Genomic DNA, 22,510 nt, shown 5'->3' on the forward strand with positions numbered 1-22,510 from the left:
TCGTGAGTACACTATAGGCTAAACTATGCGAGCTTCTGAAGATCAAGCGGAGACTATTAACTGCCTACCACCCGCAGACAGACGGCGCAACAGAGAGGATGAACAGCGTCTAGGAAACCTATATCCAATCGTTTACAAACTAGGCTTAGGACGACTAGGCACGGCTCTGCCCAATGGCCCAGATTGCGATTAATAGCAGGAATGCAACGTCAACTAGAATGTCACCCTTCTTCTTACAGCATGGACATAAGGTAGAGCCGCTGCAGCTAGAGCTTAGCAACGAAAGACAACAACGGAAACCAGCCGAACAGCTTTCGGACGAACAGAAAGCAGCAGAGATCGCGGTTAAGCTACAACAAGCCGTAGAACTAGCCCAGGCAGGCATGGCGGTTGCTCAACAAGAACAGGAGAGACAGGCGAACAAGACTTGGAGAGAGGCACAGAGCTACCGAGTAGGCGACAAGGTATGGCTGAAGCTCGATTAGCAGTACGGCACAGGGCGAAGCTCAAAGAAGCTCGACTGGAAGAACGCTAAGTATACAGTGGTGAAGGTAATTAATAGCCACTTAGTTGAATTAGATACGCCTCCAGGACTACACCTTGTTTTTTATGTTGATTGGTTGAAACTCGCTAGCAACGATCCCCTCCCAAACCAGGTTCAGGACGACTATCAGCCACAGCCACTACAGGTAGACGGAGAAGATGAATGGGAGGTAGAGGACATTATGGCAGAAGAGGTACGCCGCCGTAGGAGAGGGCGTAAGCTATACTACGAGGTGAAATAGAAAGGGTTCCACTAAACGACGCTTGAACTAGCTGAGCTGCTAGAGGACGCTGAGGCAGTAGATCGTTGGGAAGCATTCACGGAGGCCAAACGAGACAGCGAGGGCCGCCTCCCAGAGGGGTTTTGGAGAGGCGATGCGGTATCCCCTAAGGAGGGGGGTATTGTAACGGGCTGAACGCCCTTTAGATAGCTCCTCGATGGAATCTCAGGCCAAGCTGCGCGCGCACCATCTAAACTACGTTTAGACTAAGCAGCGCTTAGACAACGCGCTTAGATACTTTAGCATAACCTTTCTCTAATAAGTAAATAAACACCACGTAAGCAGAGTAGATAGCTCCTTATCGAATACAACCTCTTGTATACCTCGCGATTGCTCCCCGGAGCGCAGCCCCTTACAACTAAAACCACTACCCGCGGCTGCAATATAAAGTTACTAGTACAATATATATAGATAGAAATATATATTACTACTTACTTAATACTCTACTAGAAAATCCTATAATAATAGCTTTTGTATAGGGCTCTATAGCCTTATCTTTAGTAGAGCACCAATTTTGGTGGGGTGTTGCATCCGCTGAACAGTTGCACGCACTGACCACCTACAGTAGTGGTGTCCTCGAAACTCGAAAGTGGTATAGCGCCTTTTTGGCAGCCAAAACCATCCACCTTAAGAACCTAATAACGCCACAACGACGTGAAATTATGCTTTTTTGACTATTGGAGGTAAATCGCAGACTTTGAGAATATATGTGCTTTTCTTTTTGTTCTTCTATTCAAGTGTGAAGTGGTGGTGTTGTAGTGGGGGTTTTGCTTATAGTGTCGTGCTTGTTACGCTAGGCCAGATGGAGTTGTGTCTAGGATAAAGTAGAGGTAAACCTCCCCCCTGCGTAGCGAAAGACCCCTCTGTTACACGGGGTTAGATGTTAATACTTCTCTGACTTGGTCCAGGTTAGGGCGAGTAGGAATGTGGACTAGTTCTGTGAGAGTTGTCTGGCAATTCGTGTAGAAAAGAGTTATGGATGTAACCGGGGTTTTGACAAACACCAATCTATATTGCTAAAGACTAACATGTGACAATCTTGTGAAGTAAAGTAACTAGTAAGAAAGTACAATTTGAATCGACGACAACGAGAGTAATAATGAAATCCGTCCATCCTTATATCCTCATTGCTTCCAGTCCTGCCATCCCAAGGCGTCCTGCCATCCCTTCCTTAGCGGAATGGCACGTCTTAGCGGGATAGCAAATTACGTCACCTCATGCCCCGCAATGATCATTACTGTGTCCCTTTAAGTCCTTCCTGTGTATGGTCACCTCTCTTTGACCCTCCGCATCCTTATATAGACCTTTCAACGGTACAACCTGTTTGTTTGTAACATAGTAAAGGCGCCTCTTCAATAAGAACGGTACTAAAATTCTACCTTGAAGATTCTTATATTTCGTAAACGCTCGCTATAGAGAGATAAGATAATAGGTATAGGGAGAAAGGCGATGGAGATGAAGGCAAGCAGAGAATTGCCCCATCCAAGACCTAGCGCATTGTACATAGCAGGGCCGGCGAGAGGAAGCACGGCGCCGAGAAGACATCGAAGGATTGTGCTTGCAGCTGTTACTGAAGCGGCATGACGAGTGTATATATCAATGAGGTACATCATACTTGGCATCTGCTTATAGTCAGCGAAAGCAATTAATCAAGTACTAGTAAAGTCAAGCTCACATAGGTAAAGATCATGCCTATGCCGATGAATACAGCACCCATAATCGGCACCATCCAATGCAGCTTGGCATGCGCGGACCATCCGTACCAGAAAAGGCCAATGGGCGTGCAAACGCCACCAAGAATCATGGATATGAGTTGATATTCTGGTTTTGAGTTACCGCCATGCATTTTGGTTAGCCACTTTGAAACGGTAGTTGTAAGGAGACCACATGCGACACATCCGAAGACGCAGCCAGCACCCATGCCAAGGGTGGCCAAACCAGTTTCGCCGCTGGAGAAGCCATATTGGTCATGGAAGACGGTCTCGAACGTGGTAAAACAGAGGTAGAGATAGCTGCATACAGTGGCGGTATAGAGCGAGAGCGAGAACACAATCGGCGACATGAGCATTTTGAGCGGTCGGGTAATAGAAAAGGTGAACAAATCCCTTGACGTCTTGCTAGTATGTAATGTAGACTGCAACGCCATATTTCGCGTCCTTTTTCGCAAATGTCGGGCCTTGTGTTCGAGGAGGACATAAGGGTTCGACTCGCACAGAAACAAGACCGACAACAAGGTCAGAACGCTGCAGACAATGACGATGAGCCAAAAGTCCCAGCGCCAGCCTGCTGCAGCGGCAAAATAGCCTCCAGCGACCACACCAATGTTCGGGCCAAGTATAGAAACAATAATGTATGCGCCCATGGGCCCCGTACGCTTCTCACTGGTGAGCATATCGGTAATGGATCCGGGGCCAAGCGTGACCGGACACGAACCCGCGATGCCACTTAGGAATCGGTATACGATCAATGAGCCAAGGCTGTTCGCTAATGCGCAAAGAATGTTGCAGATAATAAATAAAAACATGCATGTATTGTACAGGATGGCGCGGCCGTATAACTCGGAGAGAGGCGCAATCATGATGGGACCAAATGTGTAGCCCAACAGGAAAACGGTGGTGACGAGAGCGCCGGCAGTTTGATTTGATGAGTTGAAGTTTTTGAGAATGGCTAGCGTGGAAGACGCGTTAATGGTCGAGCCGATGGGTATATACAAAAGTCAAACAGTGGTTCGTCTTCTAAGGGACGTGACTTACGATAGCAACGACATGGACGTGACAAGAATAATCTGGGTCGCTTTCTTTGTAGAAGACCAATTCAGTGGATTTTCGGGGTCGTCCGGCCCATCAAATTCGACCACGTTGGGATCCTCTACCACTCCATCTTTTGGGATGTGACCAGCCTGAGCCTTCTTGCTATCTTGTTCCATGGCTATCACGCTGGCCAGGTGTAAAAAATGGATTTTGTGAAGAAAAACGCTAGGAGTAAGGGTTGGAAGTGACGCCTGGTAACAAAAAAGCTGAGGAATTTCTCGTTACACTCTCATGCACTTGCAGCTTCCACTTTGCGCACATAGCCTAGTTGTCATCTTACGCAGGATATAGATCTACTTAATGTGCGCTTATCTAAAGGAAGTTAAATTATATTAATATTATGTAATAATTAGCCTGAGAGCTAAGAAGTAGTTATATCGCTAATAGAAACTAATACTACTTAGGCAAGATTACTACTAAGCAATAGAGACTTAGCGTAGGATGAGAGGTCGCCTGCTTATAGAAACCGGAAGCTGCAACTGCATGAGGGTGTACTCAAAACAGAGTTGAACAGGGACATAGACAGTCTTGGAGCAGATCCATCAGCTTACCGGTCACTGTTGCCCCTTTCGAATGTCTGATGCCATAACTAGGGTAGCTGCCCTGGAACCTGTCTGTGACCTGCTCCGTACTGAGAATGTTCCTTCTTCGTACTCTTGTTCACGTGTACAATGCCCCACACTGTGCTTATGTACATACTATGTAACTTCATGCTCTATTGGTGTGGTCAGGGTTGATCTGATGCTGGACTCGATGGGTTCCACAATTGAGGTCCATTTCAAAAGTTCTTGCCGACAGGGGTGGTCTTAATTACCACCGAAACAGTGCCGCAACACGGACTAGCTTACGGAGTATTTCTCACTGCATCTCCGCGGAACTTTGTAAGCTTTGGCATTAGTCAACTAAGGGCTTTGACTTAGATAACAAGCTATGTAAAGAAGTAGGCCAAAGAAGACATATGGGCTAAGGAGACTAAGACGTAGCATAAGAAGTGTAAAAGTTAGATTAGTGTTAGTAGCCCTTTCGGCTCGGCTGCCGGGCGTGAATAAATCGTGTGTGTATTAGATACACTCGCAGCTACGTCTAGGTATTCGCTACGTCAGTGCAGCTGCATCAGCTGCATCCGCGACATTCCCACTAATGCGGGTTCCGGCCCGTTCTAAACCCCCAGGAGTTACTCCGAATTCTGCATTCGGTCCCATTTTTGCCGCTTGTTAACTTACTGCACGAGCCTAGTCCATCTGCATTCTTTATTTCTGTACTATACTGTAAGAGTAAGCAATGTGGTTGCAGGAGTGGAATGCGATCAGAACTAGCTCAGGGTTTGTCAGACATGCATGGCAATCAAAACCCTCATCTCTGTGGTAGTGTTATTCCATGTATACCCCTTTTGGCACACTCCTATCATATCACCAAACAAGGCTTGATCGAGCCTGAAATTGAGACAGTAACTCCGCCCCCTAGTTTTCAAACATACATTCCTGGTAGGCAAACGAAATTATCTGGTTAAGAAGAAACTTTGAATTGTACTTTTCGTTTGAAAAGTAATGGAAACAAAAATGCAGTGCCCTACTTCTCTCCCATATACGCACCAACAATAGGCATACCGCTATCCAACAAAGCCTCAATATACGCCACAATCAATGGATCTAATCCATGCTGCGCAGCTCTCACCACCCACTCTTGCATATCTACCTCCTCAAACGTGCCTTGATACACCCTCTCCAAATGCGCCTTGAAATCGCCCATAGGCGACTTGATGCCGCCTGAGTGATGTCGGAACGTGATCTCCGCCCATTTAGTCCAAGATGCATCGCCCATTGGGTTTTTAGGCAGAGGTTGCCTTGTCGTCATGGCCAAGTCCAGTGCTGCGTCCGTGATGCTCGCAACGACATTCTCTATAGGCGCAAAATCCATATATCCTTCCGCTCGCTTCAAGCGGGGCGCACAGTGCATACTTCGTGAGTAGCGTAGGATAGCGTTCATAGCATCAGAATTGGGAGCCTGATCGCTAGCTAGCGTGCAAGGCCGATGGACCTCAACTTTGAGCGAGGGCCGCCAGGAACCAGACCTAGTCATCTGGTTTTGATGTTGCTGCTGCATCTGTGTGTCATTCAAATGATCCACTAAATTTTCCAAAAATACCTCACCAGCCCACTTGCTCGCCGTGTACCCATCTTTTCCATCTGCAGCAGGTGTAGTGGACTTCATTGAACCCGGGATTGGCGCCGTATTGCCTGAAAGATGCACAACACGACTGCTTGAGAGGAAGAGGAATGGTACAGACCGTGGCAACGCGAGCGAGGCTAGGAAATGCAGAGAATGGAGGTTAGGTACACGCAATGAGTCGAAACGGTTGAGACAGTGCCCGTGTGCGCCCACATGCACAATGACTTGAACAGTCTGCTCAAGCGTGATGCACTCTTGGGTTGTAAGACCTAGTGAAGGTGAAAGCAGACTCCCGTTATAGTAAACGACCTTGGTATTATCCTGAGGAAGACTGGCTTGTTCATCAGCTGGCACTGTGACGCAATGTACCGTTTTGACGCTGGACGATGCAATAAAAGAGCGCAAGAGATGGCTGCCAAGAAAACTTGTTGCTCCAGTCAACAAAATTTCAATGCCCTCTGTACTTGAAGCAACGACTCCGGAAAATAGATTGCTCGTCAATGCTTGAATCTTCTGGTGCAGCGAAACCGGTACCGATGTCTCAATTGCCCAGTCTATTGGACCAACGTCATGCTCAGTCGCCGCAAGGTCTGCTTTGTTGAAAACGCATTGGGCCATGGCGCGCAACGTACTCGACTCGTAGAGATGTCTTGTGCTGATCTGCAGTCCGGTAGTCTCCTTGATAGCGTTCTGGAGCTTCATGAGTAGCATCGAGTTGCCACCGCACATGAAGAAATCGGACGAAGGACCAAGACGCACATCATCAAATTTAGGTAACACACGTTCCCATAGAAGACGCAGCTCCCCCTCGCGAACGCTCATCTTTTCCGTGCTGTTTGAAGTTGCATTGTCATCTTTTTCTGATCGTTCCAATGGAAGCTTCGCGATGGCCTCGCGATCGAGCTTGCCATTTGGTGTCCTTGGAAGTGCATCTATTATACATAGAGCACCTGGGATGAAAGCCTGTGGTAGCATGACACGACGTAGAATACGCTGAGTCAAATCCGACTGATTGCACTCAAGAGGGAGCTTTGAGAGCGTGCCATGAGCGATCAGTACGTCATTGCGGAGAGAGACAACGACGGATGCAAGGGCCCCCTCCGACGCCTGCAACACAGCCATCTCAACTTCTTGCAATTCAATCCTTTGTCCCCGCAATTTGATTTGCGTGTCACCTCCCAGTCGTCCCAGGAACAAAAGTGTACCGTCGGATAGAAGGCGTCCTTTGTCGCCAGTCCGGTACATGATGCCATGACTACCCTCAGTCTCAGACATACGAGGCTTGACCATTATGTAATTGACGAATTTGGCATTGGTTTCGTCAGGCTGGCCAAGATAGCCAAGAGCCACGCCTGAACCCCCTATGCAGATCTCTCCAGTGTATCCAGTTGGTAGCGGGTGTCCAGCAGCATCAATAATACAGAGTGAATAGTTGGGCAATGCTTTTCCAACTGCATACTGAGACCAGGGCCCCGGATCCACCGACGAGATACACGAGAAGCCCGTTTGCACTTGTGGTTCCAATGAGATACTTTGAAAGGTAGCTGCTGCTGTCGTCTCGGTAGGTCCGTAACAATTAGTCAAACTGAGGTTGGGCAGATTGAGACGGCGTAATTCGATTATGAGCTGATTAGGGATCTTTTCGCCACCTGAAAAGGCAAACCGCCAGGCCAAATTTTGGCGAAGCACGTTTGCGGCACAGTTGATCCATGCTAGGTACTCTGTAGGCGTGGCGATTGTCATCGAGATGCGCTCATGGAACACGAGGTTGCTCAGCTCTATTGGGTCTCGCCTGATGTCTGGGCCGGCGATGATAAGGCGACCGCCATTCGCAAGGGCCGAAAAGATTTGTATGAGAGACATGTCGAAACCAAGAGAACTCTGCTGCAGTACGCATTCTTGCTGCAGCCCCATCTGATGCGTCTTAACAGCAATGTGGTTGATGAAGTTGGCCTGAGTCAAGAGGATTCCCTTGGGCTTACCAGTGGAGCCACTGGTGAAGAGACAGATTGCTGGTGCCTCTGGCTCCGGAACCACAGGCAGAACGGAAGGCTCTACTTGTCCTTTGTCATCATCACAACTGACAGCATCGTCGACAGGGCCTAACCGAACGGTTTGCATGTCAACAAAGGCCCTCGACAGCTCCTTCACGCGTAACTCTGTTTTCAGATGGCAGAGCAATAGCGTTGGTTTGCAGCTGTGTATCATGTCTGCATGACGGGAGGGAGGCAGACTCGTATCGAGCGGGATATATACACATCCCATGTGGAGGACTGCTAACATGGCGACCACACTATCCGCTGATGGCTCGCACAAGATGGCGACTCGAGTTCCAGCATGTGCTCCTGCATCCTGTATCTTCTGGGCGACATGGCTGATCCTATTCGACAACTGACCATACGAAATTTCCTCGCCATATGTATCTGTCAGAGCTTGTCGTTGGGGATAGAGAAGGCACATGTCCTGCACACGCTGTGATAGTGTCGTTGGCCAGCCAAAATCCATCACTGGGCCCTTTGCTATTTGAAGGGCATGGCTCACTTCGGTGTCTGCGTGTAGCATTATCTTTGCCACTGGCACGTCGGGGTCACGAGCAACCGACTCGAGCAGGCGAAGATATGAGTATAGTATCGTCTCACATGCATTCTGATTATACAAGTCGTCACGACACCACACCTGAAGTAGGCACTTTGTCGGGGTCTCCAGAAAGCCCATGCTCACATCGTAGGGGTTTTCCGCTTCCTTTACCTCTCTAGCAGACAAGTGCATTCTGCAATCATCGCCTAGCGGCGAGTTTAGGATGTCGATATTCCCCAGACTTGAGCGGTAGTTAATCGCAGCCTGGAACAACGGATTGGTACCCGACATCCGCGGGACTCGGAGGTGATCAAGTATGCGATCAAAGGGCACATTGCCATGTGAAAAGACATCTACCGACTTTCGAGAAGCCTGCATGGCAACCTGTGCAAAGGTAGTCGTGCGGGATACATTACAGCGAAGAGGCAGCATATTGACGAAACACCCCATCGTATCCCAAAAGCGCACGTCTCTACGGTTGGCATCGACGATGCCCACACACACATCTTCAATGTCAGCTAGACGAGCTAGCAGCACCTGTAAGAGAGCAAGGTGAAGATGAAAGGAGCTAATATGCAATCGCTTGCAAAGGTCCTTTTGCGCCACAAATTGAATCGGACTTAGCCACTCGTCAAGGTAGTGACTGCTGCTGCTCTCTTTCCCAGTAGCAGTAGTACTAGACCTTTCAAGTCGGCGGGCCATGGGGAGTGGAGGGAGAATGTTCGGTAAGTTTTCAAACTCAGATCGCCAAAAGGCAATATCCTTGTCGAATGAGCCCACTTTTTCTTCGCTCAGTTCATGGATTGAATAGTCCACATACGAGACGTGAGAAACTGCGTCAAAGGATTGCATCTTGTATGCTCGATCCATGTCCCGCAAGAATATGGACATGCTCCAGCCGTCCATGATAATATGATGATACCCGATAACCATATCATACTCGGTTGCATTCCGGCAAAGCAAAATGATTTCCATAGTCCGCCCTTGCTCTAGACCCCATGCGCGAGATTTCATCGCAGAGATGGTGTCCTGGAGATTGGCATAGTATTCATCGTTTCCATCGCTATGTTGATCCTTTTCATGCACAATGGTCAGTTCAATGGCTGATTTAGCCATGATGCCCTGCATGGGGTGGCCGTCCTCGAGACGAGAGTAGAAGCATGTGCGAAGGATTTCGTGTTGGTGAGCCAGCATTTGAAAGGCTTGCTGTAGCCGAACCGTGTCAAGATTTCCCTGAACATGGTAGTGCAGCGCGTTTGTTTGTGCTGCCGGATTTCGATGGTGGTTAGAGATGAACCAAATCCGCGACTGAGCTGCAGACATTGGTGCTTCGCGGATGATGGTTGGACGTGCCATGATTTTCTCCTGTTTGTTTTTGCCATTATCTGGCACTAGTCCGTCTTCCTTACAACTTGATTGGTCTGAAGTGATGGAAGCATCCTCATGGGATAGGGCGAAGGATGTGCTTGCCATATCACCAAGGGACTGAGACGATGAAGACGCCGAATCGATGAGATCGACTGCGGCCGTAGCGGAAGCTGAAGTTGAAGGCGAAACAACGCTTTCATCATCTTTGGCTGGCTTTCCCTTTGCACTAGTGCTGCCGGTCCACATCGTCTTAGTCGCCTGAACAGAAATCTGCATCACACTATCGCCACCCAATATGCTGAATATATCCACATCAATGTCTATGTCGTTGAGAAGCCAGGTTCGTATTTCAGTGGCAATAAGTGAGTCTATGCCGAATTCGACAATGGGCCGCTCGAGATCCGCTTGAACAGAACCGGTCGGCAGCGCTAGGATAGTCTCAAGCTTAGCTGCAAAAGCAGACGCTACAACCGCCGCAGCTGTTTCTGCCGTCTCAGCCTTGCTGATTTGCTGCTTTAGACTACTGTTTAGGAGAGTGTCTTGTCCAGGTCGCTGCTGCGTCGAAGATGGCGAGGAGGTTGTGTACGGTGCCAAGGCCATGAGTCGTGGAGATGATACCCATAAGGCCTTGTTAGCTTGGTTTTCTTGCATTGGTTCGGTCGGCAGCTCAAGGCCCATGGTGATTTCGTAACTCTGCGCATGGCCGTGCAATTCAGAGTTGGGATGATGTCTAGGTTTACTTGTCTGTATGGCTTGTGCGAAAGCTTCCTGTACGTCTGTTTCGGAGAGAGGAATGAAACGTATGCTTTGAAAATGGTCTGCAAGTTGGTGCTTTTTATCCGAGCGGGCGACGTAGCCTGTATCAGCAATCCAGCCGATATGAATGATTGAACCCGCTAAACCACGCGAGCGGCGCTTCTCCATGATACTAGCCATGAACAAGTTGGCAGAGTGGTAATTGGCCTGGCCAATGTTACCAACGACGCTCGCCAAGGATGATGTGAGAACAAAGAAATCGAGCGGTGGATTAGCAGCAGCAGCGGTGGTGCTGTCAAAAACTTGATCGAGGATCTCGGTACCAATTACCTTGGCCTCCAAAGTGGTGTTGAGTTGTGAAACCGACATTTCACGAAACATTTTGTCGTTGAGCACCATGGCCAAGTTGCATACCCCGGCGATGGGCGGCATGGTTCTGCGAATGTCGCCCACGACCGTAAGAACCTGGTCCCGCTGTGTGACATCCATGGCTATAAAATGGACAGATGCCCCAAGGCGATGTGCCGCTTGATTCAGTTGAGCATTCTCTTTTGGATGGCGGCTAGTGATGACAATGTGCTTGGCGCCCTGGCTCAACATCCATTGGCACAGGGAAATGCCTAGTCCATTGGAGCTACCCACTAGCAGATAGGTGCGATCAGACCGCAGGAGGCCAAGGAGACGAACATGCAAAGGCTGTACTGTTAGAGGAAGAGGTTGTGGATGGCTCCAGTCGGTGATGTACCGCTGGTAGGCAAGACTGGTAGCGTCTGCGCCACTTAGTTCACCTGCTTCCTTGATCTGGCAATTGCAAGATATTTGGCCTAGTTTTGTTATGTCTTCTGCTCTGATATCCGCAGCCGCGGACAGAGTCGCCAAACAAGAACCATTTTTGTGGAAAATATCCCAAAGGAGATCGGCCCCAGCATGACACGTCTCATGCGCAAGTGGAAGCAATTTGCGCAAATGTTCACTGCCGTTGATACGTTCACTAGGCTTCATGGGCCAGTCGACCAACAAATCAATGCTGCATGACGGCAAGCACTGCCAAACCATACGACTGGACATGTTTGCGTGCAGCCGGATCCAGCCATCAGGAATGTCAGCGTCTGTTTTCCACGACACACAGTATACTTGATGACCTGCCTGAGTGAGCTCAGCATGAAGCGTGTTTGCAATATTAACTTCTGGTTGCACCAAAAGAACATGCAGCGGCGCAGCAGTTGGGTTGGCTGACGCGTACGACTGAACCCGATTGACAATGGCAAATCGTAGCAAATTGTCAGCCACATGCTCTAGGCTTTTTGGCGTCAGGTGCTCCGACGCAACATGGATCAACTTGTCCGATTCCACAAGTAGTCTTGAGGCATTGACATGGCTCAGAGCCATGACAGCATGTCCAAGCTGCTGACCCTGCTCCTTTGGCACCTGCTGGCCGCAGACTAGGTAAAGTTCTTGGCCATGGTCAGAGTGCGACGGGATATGGATGGTATGTTGGATGCGGACTTGGATGATATCTTTGCTGGAATCTAGAGAGGACGAGGACAGAGGCTCATGCACAGCCTGGAGCTGCATCTTAGATGCCCCCTTTGGAACAATGGTGCGAACCATGGCGTTGGTTGTTGTTTTGACAGGCTTGACAATGGTACGCGATTTCGCATTGTACTGCTGATTCAACTCGATATCCAGCACCAAACGCTGAATGCGGATGGTGCCATCTGCCAATATTTCCGACTCGGGCTCAATGGCCCAGAGTATGCCGCCTGGGCTCGACTGCTTGTCCAGCGCCTTGGCCTTGAGTTCGCCCGTGTAGCGGAGACGTAGCAATGCCTCGGTACAGTGCCTGGCATGTGCAGCCGGGCCCATGTTGGCCCCCATCTCAAGCCCGAGCACTTGCATGGTGAGATGTGGCATCTCGACTGGAACCACACGGGCGATACCGAGAATCATGCTAGCGCGTGGATCGAGTGATGTGCCTGCACCAGTGACCCATAGGAGATTTGCAGCCGACATCATGAGCAATTGAAGCTTTTTTAGCCGAGTCTTGGTCACGGGTAGTTGTGCAAACACGGCCTCATCCACGTCTTGGAAGCATATGACGTCGACGACTGCTACACCCTCGAGTCCGTCGTGCATAGTGAAATGGTCAATGCTAGGAACGATGTGTATCAAGCCCGACTGCCGCCAAGATGATGGCAAAAGATTTTCCATTTCTTCAATCATCTTGCTGCTGTACAGACCACGGCCTCCGATGACGATGAGAGGTCGGGTAGACATGGATGCAGGAGGCGGCAGTGGCTTGACAAGACGCATAAAGTCGTCATTGACAGCCCGGGTCACGATGCACGAGTACAAATGCCTGCTCTCATCTACATTGTCATAGGCGATGGTTTCAGCGCCGGAAAATCCAGACGTACGGAGCTGCCTATGCCACTCGCCTGGTGAGAGCATTGACCCGTCGTTGTTGGCCGTGGTACTCGGACTCCCGGTCATCTCTGATAAGACCAGGTAGCCGCCAGGACGCAGTAACATGCGGACCCTGTCAAGAATGTCGTCTAATCTTGTGGTAGTAGTAGTAGAGATTGCAGACAGCACTTGGGGTGCGATGATGACATGGTATGAATGAGCATTGAAGCCCTGTGGATGCACGTCTTGGGAAATGTCTAGCGTCTTGCATGCTGTCCTTTCGAAATTGGCCAGCGTAGCAGCAGCAGTACTAAGGACCTGTGGAGATGGATCGGTGTATGTGTACGATTCATACAGGTCTTGCACAAGATTCAGGATGCTCTGTGCCGTGGTGGTCTGGCCGGTACCGTTGCCCATTTCCAGCAGCTTGCAGCGTGGGAACTTGAAGGTGATTTGTTTGAGCAGCTGGGCGATGGCATCATCAGCGACTGCCGAGCTGTCATGTGGGGGAGCCAGCAGCCCGCCAAGTGATGCATCATGACCGTAGACGGTTTTCCAAAAGACTTGTTTGTCGAGAGAGGCGCTTTGACCTCCGTCGGCTGCTCGTGCGGACAGGCCCTCGATCTGAATCAGTGCTTGGCCCGACACATCATGGTAGATGTTGATGTCACCTTCCAGTCGCGCTCTTGTGGCCGACACGACCCAGGCGTCAAACTTGCACGCGACAGAGGTGCTGTTGCTGCTGGCGAGTGTTTGCTGAGGATCAATGATGACTCGATCAATGTGCGACGGCAGCAGCGGCGCCGCCGACTTTGCTTGCTGGGTTGCAGGATGCGTGTGTGCGACGAACAAGGACTGGAAAGCTACGTCGAGCATGGCGGGATGCACGACATAGTGATTGTGCGACAGTGCAGTAGGCGCAACGGGCGAGCCGGTGGGCCAAGCGGCGGTCGAGGCCGCGTAGCCGAGACAGCGGTGGCTCTCGGTGATGGCTTGGAATGCGCCGGTATAGTTGAGCGACATGTGCCGGAACATGGCGTAGATGGGCTCGCTTGCGACTTGGACCAGGTTGTGTGGAAGCGATTGTCGCTGTGGCAGGGGACAGCCGCCATTGGCAGAAGCAGAGGCAAGGCGGACGACCATTGTGCCCGTACACGTGTGAATCATGGCTTCGGCGGTGCTGGTGCTGTCGTGGGCGGCATAGTAGTAGGAGAATCGTGCACGCAGCAGCCGGCTGGTGCTTGTGCTCGCGTCGGACGACAGCACATGGACGGTAAAGAGCGTTTCGATGCCGTCGCCATGGTCTGGGACAGCAATGGGGCGCAGAATGTCCATGTCCTCGACGGATAGTTGGTGCATGGGGGGGCCGTGGGGGGCGAGGGTGGCGGCCAGCTGAGAGGCCGCCTGGGCTGCCATGGACACATAGGCGGCGGCGGGCAGCAGGACGGCGCCGAGCACGTCGTGGCCGCGCAGCCATGGCAGCTCGTCGAGCTTGAGGATGTTGCGCCATCGCAACTCGTGGTTGTTGTCGTCGGCGACGCGGCGGCCCAAGAGCTCGTGGCCTGCATGGGGCTGGGTACGGAAGCGCATCGAGGAGCGCGACTCGCGCCAGTGCACCCGGTCGTGATCCCATGCATACGTCGGCAGGCCCCGGAGTATCGACGACGGCGTGTGGTCGCCAAAGCTGCGGCGGTAGCCTGCAAAGTCGACATGGCCCGTCCCCAGTTGCGTCCAGACGTGGGCAATGGCGGCTTGCACGGCCTCGACGTCGTTCTTGTTGCGCTCGAGCAGACTGGCATAGTGCGGAGCGGCCCCAAACGCGGCCTTGAGCGTCTGCGCCACGGGGCCCTTGAGCGCGCCATGGGGCCCAATCTCGAGCGCCACGTCCCACGGCCCGCCGCCGCTCCAGAGGGACGCCTCGACGGCCTGCGAGAACTTGACCGTCTGCACCATGTTGTCGATCCAGTAGGGGCCCTGGAGCGCCGCCAGGTTGCCGCGCAGCAGCCGCGCGTCTCCGCGCACGCTCGACGTCCATATGGGGCCGCTGGGCCGGGGCGCCGTCACGTGCACGTTGCATTTGTCGAGCGCCGCCGCGTACTGCGCGACACAGGCCTGCATGTGGTGCGAGTGGTAGGCCGTGTCGACGAGCAGCCGGCGCGCAAAGACGCCCTCGCCGTCCAGCTGCTGCTTGGCCGCGTCGACGGCATCTACGTCGCCCGACAGGGTGCAGCTCTGCGGCGCGTTGCTGGCCGCCACGACCAGCCGGCCCTGCAACGCCGGCTGGCTGCACAGCTGCTGGGCGCGCTGCATGGACAGGCCGACGGCCAGCATGCCGCCCTTGACGCCGTCGCGCCCGCCGCACACGTGGGCGTAGAAGCCGCGGTAGTAGGCAATCTGCATGGCGGCTCGGGCTGAGAGGATGCCGGCCGCGTAGGCAGCCGCAATCTCGCCCGACGAGTGGCCCACGACCCCGCCAAGCCGAACGCCCGCCGCGCCCAGCACGTCGACCAGGCCAATCTGCAGCGCCGTGCACAGCGGCTGCGCCACGGCCGCTTCGTGCACACGCGACTCGCCCGCCTCCTTGACCAGCTCGTCGACCAGCGACCACGCGGGCGCATCCCCGGGCAGCAGGTCGTTGCGCAGCACCGCCTCGCACGCCTCGACGCTGCGGCGGAACACGGGCGACGCCCGCAGCAGCTCGCGGCCCATGGTCGCCCACTGCGCACCCTGGCCGGTGAAGATGCCCAAGATGCCCGGCGCCTCCTTGGGGTTGACCAGCCGTGCCACGGTGCCAATGTCGCTGGGCGGCGACGTCACGTGACTGGCCACAAAGTCGGCCATGGCCTCGACGATGCGCTGCCGCGTGGCGCCTGTGAACGACACACGCACGCGATGCGTCGAGCGCCGCGTCTGGAGCACCCTGCTCACGTTGCCCACAGGCACGTCGGCATGCCGCTGCAGGTACTCGAGGTGTGACCGCACGCTGCGCAGCAACGCGGGCCCCGAGTTGGCCGACAAGAGCAGCGGACCCACGACGCCCCCGGCCGAGTCCTGTGCCGGGCCCAGCTCTGCCGCCGCAGGGCTCTCGAGGATGACATGGCTGTTGGTGCCGCCAAAGCCAAAGCTGTTGACGCTGGCTCGCTTCGGTGCGCCCGGTGGCAGTTGGGGCCACGGCAACAGCGTCGTGGGCACCACCAGTGCTCCGGGCCCGTGGTAGCGTGCAATCTTGGGGTTGACCTCGCTGAAATGCAGGTTGGGTGGTATGCTGCCGTGCTGGAGCATGGCCACCACTTTGATGACACCGGCGAGCCCAGCGCAGCCTTCTAGGTGGCCAATGACGGCTGCCGGTCGTTAGTAAGCAAACACGCTAACTAGAGGGCGGCCATGACATATACTCTTGACGGATCCAGCAAAAATCGTCTCCCCATCGTCCCTCGCCTTGCCCGTCGTCTCGTCGCAGTAGAATGCATCAAAGACGCCGCGCGCCTCGACCGGATCACCGCTCTGCGTGCCTGTCCCATGACACTCAATGTATTGCGGCCCATTGTGGACAGGATCCAGTCCCGCCCGGCGATACACTTGGCGGATGAGATCCGTCTGTGCCCTGGCAGACGGCATGGTGATGCCTTGGCTTGTGCCATCCGAATTCACGCCAGTACTGCGAATAATGGCATCAATGGCATCGCCGTCTCGCTGCGCCGCCCCGAGCGGCTTCAGCAGCAATGCAGCGATGCCCTCACCACGCGCATACCCGTTGGCCGCTTTATCCCACATACGCGACCGTGAGTCAGGCGATAGCATGTGCAGTTTCGACTCTGCAATATAGGGCGTTGGGTCTAGGAGGAGGTTGGTGCCGCCGACAATAGCCATGTCACTTTCGCCAGTACGAAGGCCCTGAACAGCATAGTGGAGTGCCACCAGAGAACTCGAACATGCCGTATCGATAGTCACAGACGGGCCCTTGAGGTCAAATGCGTATGAAACGCGGTTTGCGAGGATACTGTTGGCAGTCCCCGTGGCGTTGTACTTTGCCATCGTTTCCGTGTCGCGGCTTTGGATAACCGAATAGTCGTTACTCATGACCCCGACATGGACCGAGGTCAAGGACCCCTTGAGCTGCTCAAGCGTCACCCCAGCACTCTCACATGCCTCGTACGTCACCTCGAGTAACATTCGCTGCTGAGGGTCCATGCCCGCCGCCTCTGCCGGGTTGATGGCAAAGAAGCCTTCGTCAAAGAGGCGACAGTCTTCTTTAAGTAGGTACGATTTCCCTTGGACATCTGTGCATCCGTGTGTCTCGCCATTGGCATTGTAAAACCGCCCCAAGTTCAATCGTTTAGCACTGAACTCCCTCGCAATGTCCCGAGGTTGACTCAACAGCTCCCAAAACTTATCGCGAGAATTAGAGCCGCCGGGAAATCTGCATGCCAAGCCAATGATTGCAATAGGCTCATCTACAGAAATCATGTTGCTTCTGTATCAATAGCATCATCAGTCCCTTTGTTCCAGCGCAAAAAAAGCAGGATATACTTGCAGGTATATAAGAGGGCAACTTCCAGGCAACCAGAAAGAAAACAAGGTTTATCCAAAGGTACAGAGGAGACTTTGAGGCTCAAGAGTACTTTTTATTTTATATAGTTACAAAATCATAAGGTATGAGAGAGGGGGAGGGCTTGACCGAATAACAGATAGAACGAGTCGGGAATGCTTCTGAGTCACCACTCTATTGGACCCAAGGCTGCTACCTGCTTACATGGTAGTACACTCTTATGCATGAGAGTTAAAGGGCCTGCGTATGGACTAGGTACTGCAGCTTACTATCACTTCCACTAGAACAAAACAGCGTGGTCGCATTCGGGATAATTGGAAGATGCAGCAAAGGCCCGAACTACTACTTCCAGCAACTACCCCGACCAAAGGGCAATGGTTAAACAACCCACCACTAATAGCTATCTCACCCACCTCGAAGCCGGGGCCCCCTACATAGCGCGCTTAGCTGCATTATTAGTAGTATTATATATTACTTACGCTTATATAGCTATATAGTAGTAATCTTAAGTGCCTAAAGATAGCTAGTATATAAGTAATAAGTAAGTAGTATTATATAGTTAAAACAAAAATTGTAGAAGTAGAAAAGTAATATTTAAAAACCAGCTATATTACCTAAGATTTAGTATTCTATATAGCCTAAAAACTAGGCTAAAATAGGCTCTTAGCTACTTACTAAAAAAAGCTATAGCTAACGTAGTATGATAATTATATTAGCTAACTATAATAAAGCTATTAATTATTATCACGCCTTTTACTACTTAAGTTTAGTAGTAAATTTAAGTAAAAAGGCAAGTAGTATAGAGAATAGAGATATTACGTAATAGCTAGGTAGTTAAAGTAGCTAAAATAGGCACTTAGAGGCCTATTTTAAAGCCCTATTATAAAGCCTTTATAGGTAGAGCTATACATAAGTAGTAGTTAGAAAATTAAGTAGGTAGCTAAGTAGGTAGGGTAAGCGGCTAATTAGTATAGTAGTAGTAGTAGTAGTAGTAGTAGAAGCTAGTAACTTAGCTAGTAGCTTAGCTAGTAGCCTAGTAAAGCTATATCAAGCTGCTAAGATAGCTATAAAGTAGCTATTCTAGCTAAAACTTAGTATTATAGCTGAGCCTAGTAGTAGTAATTAAGTGCTAAAGGCTATAGTTGTAACGGGCTGAACGCCCTTCGCCTCCTATACTCGTCTACGACCTCGTTTACTCCACCTGCCTGGCCTAATTGTTACCCTAGCAACCAGCATTGTATATAGATAGCTACGTAGCCGAGAGCTTAGCTCTCTATCGAATACAATCTTGTTACCTTGGCCTGTCCGATCGTGCTCCCGAGCTTAAGACTACCCTCCGGGGTCGAGCCCCTTACAATAGTAGAGGTAGTATAGTAATCTACTCTATTAGCTAAGTTGCTATTGAGGCTAGTATAGTAGCTAGTAGAGTTACTTAATTATTAGCATCTATACGCTTAAAAAAGCTTAGTTTACGCTACTACCTTAAGCTTTTTTTTTAAGTTTTTTTAGGCTATTTATACTATAAAATTACTTTTAGCTTAAGAGGCATTCAGGTAACTTCAATCTCTAGAGCTTAAAATTAATAAGTCTACTAGTATGAATTAAAATCTAATACCTAGAGCACCTTAGCTCTAAGTTCTAGCTTAGTGAGAAGATACTAATATAGTATCTTAAGCGCTAGTATATACTAATTAGTATAGGCTAAGAGTAGACTGGCGAATGGGTCTCCACCTCGGGATCTCTTTTTCCACGATAGCTCTCCAAGTACTAGGCCTAATTAGGCAATTAATAGCTTGTTTTGTAGCCCTAGTATAGATCTATAACTTACTGGTATATAGTATGACGCTAGCTCTAATAGGTAGTGAGTTATGCCTCTTCGGGCTAGCATGTGGAGACCCAAGTCTTGGCAAGGTGGGTAGGCTAATAAATTTTTACCTACTCTAGCTAGCGTGTTACTTTCTATTAGTTAGTTATAGATCTCAATTAGGGCTATGAAATAAACTATTAGTTGTCTAATTCGGTCTAGTACAGAGAGAGCTATGGTGGAAAAAGAGATCCCGAGGTGGAGACCCATTTGCCAGTCTAGTCTTATTAAATAAAATAGTATTATAAGTAGTAAGCAATATAATAAAAAGCAAAATTAATAGAGTTTTTAGTATATTCTAACAATTTCTACGCATTATATAGTATAGGTTAAGATAGCTTAAGGGCTGCCTAGCTTACCTAAAATATATCATTAGCGCTTTATACTAAATAGGTATTATTTAGCTACTTGGTAAGTTATAAAAAAATCTAAGTTATTTAATTATAGTACTAACTCTATAGAGTTTAGATGCCGCGCCCCTAATGCAAACCCTAGCTTCAAAGTGGGTGAGATAGCTATTAGTGGTGGGTTATTTAACCATTGCCCGACCAAAGGCTGCACTTTGAAAGCTTGCCACCCATACCCTGTACAGCTTATTCTTTGTGTATAAGTCTGCGTGACAAGTCATCGATCGGAAGCCGCAAGCTACCAATATCTATTCACGAGTGTTTCGTATTAAACGGGAGCTTAATCTGGAACTAGACCAACAATCTAGACGGTCATCTACCTCCGGATTTCCAAATTCTCAGTCTCCAACAAGTCTTGTGTCTTCAGTTGGAACCAGCCCACTTGTTTTTCTGCACAGGTTAAGCACGAGCCAACTACGACCCCAGCAAACATGGACGCTTCATTCGCTTCGTGCAACAAGAATGGGCGCAATGGTGACGCTTCAAGTGGAAGTGTTGATGATACCAGACTTACCACAACTGCCGAGGCATTAGAGTCGATGGTCATACCCCTGCAGTCTGACCAAGTCGGTATCTCACCTTCGGAAAAGTTTAATTGCTGCTCCGCCGCCTGCGCTCGGTATATATCCTGGGCAGTGCAAGAGATACAGAATGGTGGATTGGTCGTAAAGCACGACTACCGCATACATTGGTGGAGGGTGTTGGATGCTTTTGTGCGATCCGAGCAAGGCCAGACACTGATCGGTCAAAGTCCGGATACAAAAGAGGGCCTTGAAAAGCTTACTTGCAGGCTGGGCGTTGAGGGAGAGGCTATTTCCAAAATCGGACCGAATTTGGTGGGCCTGCTGACTGGGCAAATCTACCCTCTTTTTCTGCTCCTCAAGGACGATTTGTTGTTTCGCATATACCGTTCTGACGAGGGGGCCCGACCAAACCGGTACGTGGCCGAGTACGTCAAACAGCTCGTTTCTCAGGCCAAGAGGAAGTTGAGAATACTAGAGATTGGTGCTGGAACGGGGGGCACAACGTTTCAGGTGCTCCAAGCGTGCAGTCCTTGCGGGGAAGCTTTTTGCGACGAATACATGTACACTGACATCTCGCCCAACTTTTTCAAGACTGGCGAGTCAACGCTAAAGAAGTGGCAGCATTTGCTCACGTTCCGAAAACTGGATATTGAGAGCAATGTTGCCGGTCAGGGCTTTCAGGAACACGCGTACGATGTGGTCATTACTGCAAATGCTATCCACGCTACGCGTTCTCTTACAAAGTCACTTGGAAACATTCACAAGCTGTTGAAGCCAGGCGGAATACTGGGTCTCGTGGAGCTCACGAGACTGACTCCATATTTTAACATGGTCTTTGGCTCACTTCCGGGTTGGTGGCACGGGGTCGATGAGGGCAGAGTGGAAAGCCCATTGCAATCTGCTGAACAGTGGAACGAGCAGCTCCGAAAATCCGGCTTTTCTGGCACGGACTTGGTGGCATTTGATCTTCCAAAATCCGAGGGACATATTGCTTTACTCATCTCTCATGCGCTTTAGGTAATAGAAATGAAAACCAAATCTTTCGATACTTTGCATTCTCTATCACCCGGTGGACAAGATAATCGATACTCCGAAATGGCTTGGCACACCACAACACCGCGCGCAGCCCACTAAAACAACGTGATTTCGGCCATTTTCCAAGCTGCAGATAATTTTTGAAGCTGGTGATATGTTATATAGTTATAACGTAAAGCACTACCGAGCCGGACACACCACCGAGCCGGACACACCACCGAGCCGGACACTTTTTCTTGGCGTCGCGAACTTCACTTGCAAAGTACATGTCCCAACCACGTGAAGATGCATTAACTCAGAGAGAAGGTAGAATTACTCTTGCTATTTAGGCCTATCGTACGGGCTAGTTTAAGAGCATTCAACGCGCTGCTGTCTACAACGTTCCTTTTTAGCGGCTTTCTGATCGGCTTGATAAAATCACTTTTCGACCCTAGACATCTCCAAACTGCAGCAAATTAAGTATAATTGAAGAGCAAACAATCGTACGATATATTCTTGATTAAGACTACAGAGGATTTGCTCCTCAACTATGCGAGGTAGTGGATATGGCAGAGAAACTACTACGCGTATAAGATAGCCAACCTTTAGGCAAGAACTAGGCAGAGCGATTCGTATTGTGTTTGGACGAGCTTAAAATAGCTTTTAATTAAGTAAAAGACTGCTAGATAATATAGTTGGAAGATTTATAGATTATTAACGCGTAGTTTAAGCTTATATAAGAGATAATTACTCGGGCCCAACAGCTGCTGTATAGACTGGCAAATGGGTCTCCACCTCGGGATCTCTTTTTCCACCATAGCTCTCTCTGTACTAGACCGAATTAGACAACTAATAGTTTATTTCATAGCCCTAATTGAGATCTATAACTAACTAATAGAAAGTAACACGCTAGCTAGAGTAGGTAAAAAGTTATTAGCCTACCCACCTTGCTGTTACAAGTAACAACAGAAAGGATCTCCTTCCCTGTGCTGATGGTATAGTGGTTAGGAAGCCACTTGGGATACCAGCGGGAAATGATGGACGTGGCGGGGCCAAGTCACGTGATGTGCCATCACGCCAAGACGGTGCCATTAGTGATGGCAGGACCCGCATGTGATGGCAGCCATCAGAAGTGGAGACAACCATCAGTGATGGCAGGTCGAAGTTCTGATGGCAGGACTGGAAGCAATGAGGATATAAGGATGGATGGATTTCATTATTACTCTCGTGGTGGTCAACTCA

At 50.3% G+C, this 22,510-nt stretch overlaps 3 protein-coding genes across 3 annotated transcripts; 1 reads left to right on the forward strand and 2 right to left on the reverse strand.

Annotated features, from left to right (window-relative positions):
* Positions 1-2,191: 2,191 nt before the first annotated feature.
* On the reverse strand, positions 2,192-3,750 carry SETTUDRAFT_154175 (uncharacterized protein; the record flags this gene model as incomplete). The annotated part of the gene is made up of 4 exons (XM_008027692.1): positions 2,192-2,446; positions 2,500-3,491; positions 3,569-3,572; positions 3,601-3,750. 4 exons carry the CDS (start codon positions 3,748-3,750, stop codon positions 2,192-2,194), a joined length of 1,401 nt encoding a protein of 466 aa, XP_008025883.1.
* Positions 3,751-5,148: 1,398 nt separating this feature from the next.
* On the reverse strand, positions 5,149-17,377 carry SETTUDRAFT_179218 (uncharacterized protein; the record flags this gene model as incomplete). The annotated part of the gene is made up of 2 exons (XM_008027693.1): positions 5,149-16,251; positions 16,306-17,377. 2 exons carry the CDS (start codon positions 17,375-17,377, stop codon positions 5,204-5,206), a joined length of 12,120 nt encoding a protein of 4,039 aa, XP_008025884.1. The 3' UTR covers positions 5,149-5,203.
* A 2,784-nt stretch (positions 17,378-20,161) lies between these two features.
* Positions 20,162-21,271, forward strand: SETTUDRAFT_31756 (uncharacterized protein; the record flags this gene model as incomplete). The annotated part of the gene is made up of 1 exon (XM_008026906.1): positions 20,162-21,271. The coding sequence occupies one exon, from the start codon at positions 20,162-20,164 to the stop codon at positions 21,269-21,271; it is 1,110 nt and encodes a 369-aa protein (XP_008025097.1).
* Positions 21,272-22,510: the final 1,239 nt, after the last annotated feature.

This window comes from Exserohilum turcica (assembly GCF_000359705.1).
Source record: "Exserohilum turcica Et28A unplaced genomic scaffold SETTUscaffold_2, whole genome shotgun sequence".
Taxonomy (NCBI): Eukaryota; Fungi; Ascomycota; class Dothideomycetes; order Pleosporales; family Pleosporaceae; genus Exserohilum; species Exserohilum turcicum.